This window comes from Montipora capricornis, chromosome 10 (genome assembly GCF_036669925.1).
Source record: "Montipora capricornis isolate CH-2021 chromosome 10, ASM3666992v2, whole genome shotgun sequence".
Classification (NCBI taxonomy): Eukaryota; Metazoa; Cnidaria; class Anthozoa; order Scleractinia; family Acroporidae; genus Montipora; species Montipora capricornis.
The window spans coordinates 24,364,422-24,375,809 of record NC_090892.1 but is presented as its reverse complement, the minus strand read 5'-3'; the positions used below and the strand labels follow the sequence as shown (position 1 = coordinate 24,375,809).

The 11,388-nt window shown below is 40.2% G+C and overlaps 2 protein-coding genes across 2 annotated transcripts; one reads left to right on the top strand and one right to left on the bottom strand.

The window, feature by feature from the left end:
- The first annotated feature begins 4,951 nt into the window (after positions 1–4,951).
- Positions 4,952–5,851, top strand: LOC138020488 (uncharacterized). Its single transcript, XM_068867469.1, has 2 exons — positions 4,952–5,696; positions 5,787–5,851. Exons 1-2 carry the CDS (start codon positions 4,997–4,999, stop codon positions 5,849–5,851), a joined length of 765 nt encoding a protein of 254 aa, XP_068723570.1. The 5' UTR covers positions 4,952–4,996.
- Positions 5,852–7,454: 1,603 nt separating this feature from the next.
- Positions 7,455–8,183, bottom strand: LOC138020487 (caldesmon-like). Its single transcript, XM_068867468.1, has one exon. The coding sequence runs from the start codon at positions 8,181–8,183 to the stop codon at positions 7,455–7,457; it is 729 nt and encodes a 242-aa protein (XP_068723569.1).
- Positions 8,184–11,388: the final 3,205 nt, after the last annotated feature.

Sequence of the window (11,388 nt, the reverse complement as noted above, 5' to 3'; positions counted from 1 at the left end):
AATTATTAGCTGAGTGACCCATCTGAAAAGTTGCAGTGAGAGCTGCAGTGAGTGTTTGTAATTTCTGCGCTAGGAAACAACCAGAGGAGCAATTTAAATACTATACAATGTGCGCAAATAAACAATATACGTATACATGACGTACAAAATATCATGTAATTGAACTGTTTGTAGTAAAAGTACTCATACTGCCTAGAATTTTAGACCACTCAAAGATCTTCCCTTTGCCAATGTTGTACGATTTCCATGCGGTCACTTTTTTAGCATCATCATGATAGAGGAAATTTTTCAGGCTGCTAATACCTTCCCATTTGGGATCTTGTGTCGAAGTAGTGTGTAGATCTTTGGCCTCTATAAGGGCAACACGTACACCATTCAAGTCTCCATTTGATAACATTGCACATTTTAGTAGTAGGCAGTAGGGACATCATGACCTTCACTTATATACCGATGGATGTGTGCCTTTAGAGACGCAGCTTTCCTGTCACAGGGCCCCTTGCCACCTTGTGGGTCACTGAAATCAACTCTTTCAACTTTAATCCCAGTTAGCTCCTTCATGAGATCTTAAGCTGCGAGAATCGTGGCATTGTGATAGCAGCCTGCGTTGTCTTGTCTTACAAAGGCCAACGAGATTTCTTGGTTTTCTTTCTTGAGCTCTTTTAGAATGTGATGAATAATTTCTACAACTACATTGTCTTGCCTTGTGTTAGTGACAATCTGCACAAAAGCTTGATGCTGCATTTGGTCACAATGTTTCCTCAAGACAACGCTAATATGCCAAGAGATGCCACATTTGGCAAACCAGTCAGCTTGTGTCTCGCAATATTTCTGAGGCAGAAATTTCATGGCCCAATCTTGAGTTATTAGCACCGTTGTTTCATCCATTTCCTTCAAACAGTCCAAGCACGCTTTATCTTGCTGGATTGTTCTGAGTTGATGCGCCTTCCATGCATTTATTGCTAGAACTGCCTGTTCATATACGTATAAAAGATCATCCCATTCCTCTTCAGACAGCTGGGTAGACCTAAGCAGTGGTCCAAAATCGTTGATGGCAGTTTTTAACTTTTCACAGTGCACACAGCATTTGTCATGGCTGTGTTCACATTCATCTCCAAGAGATATTTTCTTTGGGATCACTGAGTACGAAAGAAATGCAATGATCAGGAATAGGACTTGTCATGGCGGAAACATGCACCTGTAAAGAAATGCCATTAATGTAAATGGAACTACGTCTCCCTGAATTAATGTTAAGCTACTTTAAACTACAACTACTTGCAGTGCTTTTAGTCTTGTATTTCTTATACCGATATTTTTACAGACTCTAAATGAAGTTTAACCATCATCGTCATCACAATGAAAATGTTGTTTCTCACTGAGGTTTTGAGAAAGTCCTGTGTATGGGATTGTTTGGCGAAAGGAAAATAAAGTTTACTACTGAATTAGCAGCTGTTATTAGTCTAGTTAGACTTCTGTTAGAAGCGAACAAACCTTATAGTCAGTTTTGAGGTATTGTTTTCCTTCTTTTAGTGATTGCTTCAAGTCGTTTCCTGTCTGTTTCTCCAGGCCTGCTATGCAAAGCTTGTCTATCTGAATATCATCAAAACCTTTAGCTCCATCAGCGGCAATGTAGTCAAGACCCTGAAAGCTTTTCGTTGTTGTAGCTGCACACGAAGATAATATACGCTGCATGGTTCTTTGGTTAAATGGCTTCAAATTGCTCTCTTTGGCAAACTGAAGATATTGATCAATGATACGTTGGGTAGTCATTGTACGAATGACATTGGGAGTTTCCAAAACCTTACCATCAGATAGCTTTAAGAGACGTTGCCCAAAAGGCAACTCCTGAATAATGTGCGGGGTCGTTATAAACATTAAAAAGTGATCCAGCTGAGTTGGACTGACTCGCATCCTTGGGCTCACAGTTAATGGTACAGGTGCGCCACGTCCATATTCCAATTTGTGACGACGAGCTGCTTTGACTCTACACTCAGTGATTTCTGGGATAAACTCTTTTATTTTTGTATACGATACAAGCTCTGTGAACAAGATACGGTATACCTGATATTGCTTTCAGAAGCGTACCAAAATGCACAGAGCTGCACAGACAGATCCTTTCAATTATGGCAAAGACCATCATTTACATTCAAAGCCTTTTCAACTGAACGTGATTTTTTTCAATGCTTTCCACAAACCATGTCCATTACCTGGGGCAACTACATTTAACACTGCTACTACTGCACTCTTGTTTTTGATGCATACATGTTTTTTGTCTGATCACTTAACTGGACCCAGGCCTTTTTGGGTTGTCCAATGGCTTCCTTTCCACTAGCTACAAGAAATTCGTTTAGTTTTTGACGGCAAAAAAATTGTTGTTCTCTTTCAACTTCTTTTGAGTCTGACGAGCCACTACTAGTATTGCCAGTATCCTCTGGAATATACAAACTTGTTTGTGAGGCAATAGTTAAGTTTGCCATATCTTGACAAAGTTCAGCAGCATTTTCTTCTTCCGGTAACGCAGATAGAAACAAAAACACAGAGATGACAAATTGATGAGATTGTTGGACATGATGTAAAAATCTTTGTATTTATTATTATTAATGTTGGATACATACTGGTTTGCTCAAAGATTTATTGATAATTGTGTAGGTTTCAGCCTGATCACTCCCTAACAGCAGGCTACAACGTTTGCAGATGGCTGGAAATGTATTTAAAAGATTAATCAATAATTAAATAGTGAAATGAAAATTGAAGGAACGAACAAAGGAATGATTGGGTGAATAATGAATAGACGACTGACAACGGACAAAAAATTTCGCGGATATCTTACCCGGCACATTTAGTCAAATAGTAAGACTTATGCGAACCAACTGGAATAAGTGTGGATGTTAACACGTACAACTGCTTTGATTGTAAAAGTGTGATTTCACGATCTCCTGGTCTTTTGACATTTTTGTGTGGGGCCCAACCGATACGACTTCAACACATCTTTCTGTTAGACAGCCATCGAACTCCAAAAGCATCTCTGTGGCGTGGACATATCGAGAGCACAAGATGATGCTCATCAACTTCGAAAATACCTGAAGATGATAGCTCAGCATGTGTACTTATTGATTGAGTGTCGGGGCCGTATGGGAAAATTTTTGGCTCGAGCAGGTGGTGCCGCCGTACGGACCGAGCAAAGCGATGTTCATGGAAGAGCCAAATAATTTTACCGTACGGCTCGACCTAACTCAATCAATGAGTATTGTAGAATGTGACCTGTTTTTCTGTCATTTTCTATTCTTTGTGCGTGAGCTGATCTGGGTTCGGATATGGTTTTTTTTCGGACTGTGTTCCAAAATCCGTCCGGATGCGCTGGTGTCACATTTTCCATAAGCTTTCGTAGAACGCACGTGCATCCAAAACAAACACGGGACATATGATAATTTTATACATTATGTGAAATTATAGCCTTGTTTACTCTTGTCTGGACACTAGCACTGGATGGAATACACGAGATTAGTTTATACTTAAAAAAAAGTACACCCTTGTAACGAAAACTGACAGGAAGTGGTCACGTTGTCCTGAATTATTCGAAATTTGCTATTAGGTAAAGAAATAAATTGTCTATTTACCTGCTCTAGCCAGAAGGAGATCAGCCTCGGACTGTATTATGTACAATGTCTTTAGATGCCCCTTAACATCCTTGTTACAACTTCCCAATGACACACACTTGCTGTTAGCAGAATTAAACTTGCTAGTGCCGCAGGTGAAAGAACCGGCTACAAGCGATGCATAGCCACATACAGCCATCTGAAAGAAAATCTTATCGCACGCGAATTGTAGTGATGAGACGTGCCAAAGCCAACTTAATTGATTGACAAGTCGGCACGTATACAATTTCTTGCGCTTAATTAATTAATGATAAAATTTGTATTGCAGTTTTTGGCTAAGGCCAAGCAAAAAAATATCCTTTGCCCAAAGAGAGTGCCTAAAAAAACAACAGCAGCAGAAGCATAAACAACCTAGTTAACATGATCAGTACCGGGCGTCCTGTGCACAGTGCATCTCGACAATCAAAGATGATGTATTTGATACAAGACAACGAAGTTATAACAGCAGATTTTATCATAATTATGATCTTTATCTTCGGGTTTAGTGGCCAAAGGAAGTATTATGATTTCTTCAGCAAAGACATTAAAACTGAGACAGGAGGAAAATGTGTTCTAATTATCGGCAACGAGGACTATTGACCTGCCCTTGTGCGTAGGTTACGATGATCGCGCAAAATGGTAACTGCATTTTCATTTAGTGTTAATCTCAGTATTTCGATTCTTTTGGTTTTGTTCCTGCGTTGTTTCCTCAAAACAACTAGTAGGTACTGGAGCAGCGGTGGTCGAACTCCAATCAAGTAGATTTACAAACATTTTGCGATGTAATTCAAATGTTTAAAAACTTGGAGCGATCTAAAACTTCGTGGATTGCTGTTAATTTAATACAGATGCCTTCGACATTGCTTTTAATGATTTGTAACAAGGTTTTACTAAGGTTTAACAAACTTTTATTCTTGCTGTAGTGTCAGAATAGGTATGTTGCGTGACTGTCACGGTAGTGTTTTTGGGCATTTATCCTACGAACATCGCACATCTCAATATGCGCAATTTTAGCAGCCCAAAAATTTTATTGCAGTTTCTTTGGTATGAAACATCCTTCTTTTGAGGGTAATATTTATTTACCCATAAGCAATGTAGCAATAGTTGTTTTAGGCCATTAAATTTGGCAATTATTTATGTCGGTAAAAATAGTCCCAAAACGATACCGAAATTCAAAATCCCCTCCCAAAATAAGTATTTGTTGCAGCTTAAACCAAACAATAGGGACTTTAAGCAAGAACTACGTAAGTGTCTAGTACGGAGAGTTTTAGCCGCGGAAAAATGGAACGAGTACGTAGAATCCCGCCAAAATTCAAAGCTCTTGTGTACATTAAGCAAGTCGCGTAGTACGTCGCGTAGTACGGATGTTTATAATCTTTCTCGATAGTTTGTTAAGTGCCATGCCCTCGTTTCGAGAAATAAGAGATTTGCTCCTTCTTTCGCACGGTTCTAATTTTATTTCTGAAGAAGAATTTTTAGTTCTCTACGAGGAATATCAGCCAGCCAACTTGACTTTTCCACACTCTTCTTATGGCGATTTTCACTTTGATGACATGGAAGACGATGAATGTTTGGCGGAGTTTCGCGTTAAAAAGAAAGATTTGGAGACCCTTGGAGAGGCTTTGCAAATACCAGCAACATTTCATTGTCAGCAGCGAAGCAAAATAGACGGTATGGAGGGGTTGTGTATGCTACTCAGACGTTTTGCGTACCCTTGTCGCTACTCGGACATGATTTCGCGTTTCGGTAGGCCTGTTCCAGTTCTTAGTATGGTAACTAATACAGTTCTGGACTACATATACGATACTCATGGACATTTGCTAACTGACTGGAACCCAGCTTTGTTAAGTGCGCAAGCACTTGAAGAGTATGCACAGGCCATTTCCAGAAAAGGTTCACCACTCCAGAATTGCTTTGGTTTTATAGACGGCACCGTTCGTCCTGTTTGCAGACCTGGGAGACACCAGCGTGTTCTATACAATGGCCATAAACGGGTGCATTCCCTTAAATACCAATCCATTGCTTTACCGAATGGCCTGATTGGAAATTTGTATGGACCTGTAGGTATGTTATCATTTATTTTTTGGGCTATGACAAAACTAAACTGAGAATTAAGGACTTCATTTTCATATTGAACCCCTTTTAACATTTCAGAAGGGAGGAGACACGACGCAGGTATGCTGGCCGATTCTGGTCTTTTGAGACAGCTTGAGCGTTAGGCGTTTTCTCCTGCTGTCCAGCCCATGTGTGTTTTTGGTGATCCAGCCTACCCACTACGCATTCATCTCCAGGCACCTTTCCGTAATGCTGCCCTCACCGTCCAAATGGAAGCATTCAATTCAGCCATGAGTGCCGTCAGATGTTCAGTGGAATGGCTGTTTGGAGACATTTCAAATTATTTTAAGTTTCTTGATTTTAAGAAAAACCTTAAGGTCCAACTCAGCAGTGTCGGTAAAATGTACATAGTATGTGCTCTTCTGAGGAATGCACTTACTTGCCTATATGGCAACAGTACTTCAAATTACTTTTCTCTGGAGCCCCCATCAATTTTTGATTATTTTAATTAACTGTTTTTGTCAACCAGCCTCAAGTGTGGAGCTAAAAAAGGGGTTGATCAGGACAGTGGGTGATGGGCAAGGTCTGACCTTTTCCTTCCAACTGACCATTGGTGAAGAGAGGAGCAAGCATTTCGCACTAATTAAGATTTAAGTCAAGAAAAGCAAGAGTTTCAGAAGAATCAACCCCTGGGTGTGGTCACCCTGTTTCTGCACTGGTTATAATGAGAATGTACATGTCACCTTTTAGAGATGAATACCATTGTGCTCTATTACAGCTAAATCTGAGGAGGGCTCTTCTTGAGGATTGAGCACTTCATAACAAGCATACCATAGGGTTTTAGGTTCAAAAGTCGTGTTGAGGGTAAATAGCTGTGTAAAAATTGTGCTCCATGAGCGTTTACTCAGGCAGAGCCCCCTCCCATTTTCCTACCCTGCCCCCCACCGGGTGACCAGCAAAGTGTGGAAGGAAAAACGATCAGGAACTGGTGTAGAAAGGAAACCACTAAAGTCGCCTTTTCGTTTATGATTATTCAAGTAATTGATTCGTAATTGTGACAAAAATTGTCAAATCTGATTGGTCACTGGCAGCCCAGATTTAAGCACTGATTGGACACTCACAATATCGTGTCTTGCTTGAGTAACTACCCTCAATTTTGCATGAGTAATTTATGACTTTCAGTGCTAACAAGACTCTCATTGAATTCTGCGATAATCATGACAGAGTGTTTATGAACAATAAATCTCATTATTTTAAGTCCCTTTGTACAAAAGGGATCAGGGCACAAATTACAAAATTTCTTGAGCATTCTGCTTACATCCCTCTTTGGTAATGGCCACAGCATTTCTTCGGCTGATAATCATACCGGTGATTAACAAATGTTTGACAGTGTTCTGTTCTCAGGCCTGTGATGGGTAATTCAAAAATACAATTTGGGATGTTTGCAACACAAGAAACGGGAACTATGAATGATGACATAGAAAGACAGATCTGACAAAAAATATGGTCACATTGTTTATGCTGAATATTTCGACACGCGCTACAACAGGCAGAAGTAACAAGGTCCAACCAACAGAGAGGTGTTTGGTGAGAACATCTGAATATTATAATCCAGAGTGAAGAAACTCAACCTCTGGTGAATGCTTTTCTCTAAAACATTATCAACTTTAACTAGTAAAACAAAATTCAATGGTGTACAGTAATGTAAAAAGTTGAACCGAACATATGAACAAAAGAGGAGGAGCGGGTGGTGGAGGTGGTGGATCATCACTGTTTTGGTATGAATCTCCCCAACATCGACATCAACGCAGCTGTCTGCTGCTGCTGTTGTTGCAACATCATAGCTTGCATATTTTGCATTTGAATCTGCTGTTCCTTCATTGCCTTCAACATCTCATTTTGTTGTTGAAACAGTTGAGATTGTTTGCTGGCCTCCTGGTCTTGCTTCTGTTTTCTGAGTGCAAGCTCCTCCTCCCTAATTTTTATCTCTTTCTCCGCCCGTTCACGTAAATATTCGACGGCATCACTGCCACTTCTTCGCTTTCGCTTGACACTGATGTCGCCCCCTTCACTCTCCACTGATCTTTTCTTTGTTTCGCCCATACTCTCCATAGCGGTCTTCCGCAAATCCTCTGCGACCTTACGCTCTTCCTCGTTTTTCTTGATAGTCGAGTCGCTTTCTCTCGACGATTCTGCCAAACTTTCCCTCTCAACTATTTCTTCCAAAAGCTTATCGAGCTCTGTGACTTCAGGGGAAATTCCACTAGCTTTCTCCTCGCCTTTGATCTTTTCCAAATATTTTGCTTTGAGTCCCTCGTATCTTTCACGGACGCCCCTCTGAGTGACATGAAATTTGACTTCTTCGTTACTGTTAAGCGTCGATGCAATTTCGGTCCAAATCTTACCCCTTTCATTGCTGCACTTTTTAAATTTATAGGGTTCACCAACCCTTATTTCTGTGCACAGCACAACATCACTTTCCAGACTCCATTCCATGCGCCTAAAAGCAACAAAATTATACATTAGGCTCCACTTAAACTCACGTTCCTCATTCAATGATGATACATGTATAAGTAGGAGTTTAAATTGTTAAAGTACTTTTGTTAAAGCCGCGGCAAGAAGTGTATAAGCTCACAAAAATCGTAAAACAAGTGGTGAAAGCTGATAAAGGTTTACCTCGCTAAAACACGTTGTTTGGGATTGATGCTGCTGTTACCACATTTTCAGCTCAAAATTGACAAATATTTTTTTGGGAAATCACCAAAGGTGATCAAAAATGGATAAAATGCCTGTACCTTGCCATTTGGGTTGAAACGCTAACTTATTAAGCATATCAAGTTCAACAAAATACTTACGTACTTTCCACTACGGCCCGCCATAATCTCCTACGTATTCGGGAAGCGTACTACGGCTAGAAACCAGGTCACGTACGTGTCGCGGGAAAAAATATGACTTCCGGTCACCGTACTAGACACTTACGTAGTCCTTGCTTAAAGTCCCTAATACCAGTAGTACGGGCGACTATCCCTCTAAGTGATTTGATGTTCAGTTTTGAGCTAGAGCCTTCATATAATTTTTTGTTAATATTTTAGCAATCAAGTGGGTGAAGTCGGAAAAAGTGGGTGTATAATGGCTTAAACCGAGCTCAACTATATTTTTTCTGTTACTAGCAAACGATAACCTATTTCTAGGAAGTTTTTCAAGATTTTCAAAAATGGCCATTTTATGAGGCCCAGATCGATATTTACTGTCGAGCCCTCTTAATTATTTTAAAATCTAGAGTTACAGTTTGGGGTGACATGAGGGCATTCACATGAATTAATGAGGAGCTCAATTCTTTCATGTTGTGTGTTTAATAAGGAGACTGTCATGCTACAAATGTGGTTTCACAGGGGAAGATCTTCTAGGAAGCTCAACAAATTTAACATCTTTTGTGGAAGTAGCTTAATTAATGTGTCAGCTATATGTACCACGACCAAAAAACGTGTTCATAGTATAGTAAAATATATTCAAATTGACCTTAAACTATACACTTAATGAGCTCATTTAGTGCCTTGTTCAATTCTTTGCGAATATCTTGTAACTCCTCTGCCAAATTCTCTTTCTCCTCTTTGCATTTTACACTGATGCGCTTTGGGGGTTTGTGCATCTTTGGCTGTTTTCCTCAAAAGTGGGGAGGCTGAACTGTCTTCTTGCCAGCAGGAAAGAAGGAAACAATCTGCCACTGGCTCAGATTCTTGATGTTTTTCGTCAGTAAACATATCTGGTGGCAATGAGGTGAAAGAACAAGACAGGATCTCAGTTATGACCATTTCATCATGCTCTGTTGTAACACACTGCAGTTCATTTTTTTCCGCAGTTGATGTGACATGTCGACGATCTATCCCTTCCCTCAGTAAAGTAGATAGATGAATGCATGTGGTTTACTATGTAAAAGTTAATTTTGTGTGAAGGTGGGGAAGGCGCCCCTTACAATTTTTATCTGCTATTAGTGACCTTTTGGGGACCCTGAAAAGCATCCTAGGTTTTGAGTGGAGGGGAGGAACCCATAAAATATTTTCTCAAACTGGAAAATTCTCAGAGCCCCCTACCCCATAATCTGCCAATGCTGAAAATTAAGTGTTTGTGGTGACATTGTCAAGACTATTTGACTCCCTTGAAAGTTTCTCAAACTAAACTAAAGAATTGTGAGGTTGACATTGTGAAGATTTTATATTTTTCTGCACCTCTTGTTGAGAAGCTGTATGAACACATAATGCAAATGGCTAAACCACATCTATTCCTTTGCAGAAATTTTCCAAGCTATCTCCCAAGTGCAACAAGCTATCAAATGTAGTTCTCCCACTAAATACGTCTCCTCCAAATAGAAAGAACAAGAATAATCTCTTAAACATGACAAGGTAAAAATAGCATTCGATCAGGCCTACAACATAGGCTGCTTTAACTGCACTTTACGTTTTTTGGACTAGTGTAGGCCTGAATGATAGTTTGCTTTTGATCACCAATTAGAGTGAACCCACAGTGTGCAGTGGGTGGGTGATTGGCACTTGTGTGACCAAAGCACAGGGGTGGGGAGGGTGGCTTTTTACTTTGTGACGGCAGCAGAATTGTCTTGTTTTCACAATTTCCGCAGGCACCTTTTGACAAATGCAGTTAGATATTATTATTATACAATGCTGATGCTATCTCAATTTTGATTGGCTAAACGCACCCCGCTAATTCTAGATGGCGCTGTGTCATCGCGTCTCATCTACAGACACTGGCATTTATGCATGTAGGTATGACGCGTTTTTGCAGACAATGAAGTTTTGTTTACATCTCGATATCGGGAACATTTTTCATAAGGCCGTACAATTTAACTTTAGAATTTTGTTCAAAACTTTCAGTTCGATTCAGTTTTCCTGAAACGTTTTCAGATGTTTCAGGCTTAAATCCTTTCTGTAAACCTTTTGAATTCCGCTTTACATGTAATTCACGGCTGTCATTAATAAATATGTTTACACAGAAACGTGTCATTGCATGGCTTACTTACTCTGTGAAATGTCTCAACGTTTCTACATTTATAATTGTATAATAAAACAATTATTGGATTTGGTTTTTGCATGATAGCGAAATTATCAAGGCCTCGGCCTACAATATAGGCCTCATATGTGAGCAAATTCACTAAACGGTGGCCGCTAGAGTTTTCGCTTGAGTACGCCCGTGTTCAAGCCAGTCTAGCCGCTCAAAATTGAGGGGGCCTCCCGTCAAGGCCTGCTTTGCCAAACAGCCCAGGGATAGTTCTACCAGTGGGTGGGTGACTCTGAGTTGTTTGTCAAAAGCACAGGGCTGGGGGGGTTGCTGCTTTGAGACTTTGACTGCAGTTAGAGTTTGTGGCCTTGTTAAGTTACACTTTACAGTCTGGGATGCCTTGGCAATTTTTCCTGGACTACTTCAGGCCTAAATGATAGTTCGCTTTTGATCACCAATTAGAGTGAACCCACAGTGTGCAGTGTGTGGGTGATTGGCAGTCGTGTGACGGCAGCAGAATTGGCTTGTTTTCACAATTTCTCCAGGAACCTTTATAAGATCCAGATAGATAGATAGATGGATAGATAGATCTATCGATCAATAGATCGATCGATCGATGGAAACAAGGGAAACGATCGACCATGTTCCTTGGTTCCCTTTTCATTTCAGGCCACATTGTTCCTTGAATGAC

Coding starts and splice junctions, on each gene's coding strand:
- LOC138020487 (XM_068867468.1), bottom strand. CDS start 8,183: ATGGAATGGAGTCTGGAAAGTGATGTTGTGCTGTGCACAGAAATAAGG.
- LOC138020488 (XM_068867469.1), top strand. CDS start 4,997: ATGTTTATAATCTTTCTCGATAGTTTGTTAAGTGCCATGCCCTCGTTT. Junction 5,697..5,786: donor AAATTTGTATGGACCTGTAG/GTATGTTATCAT, acceptor TTAACATTTCAG/AAGGGAGGAGACACGACGCA.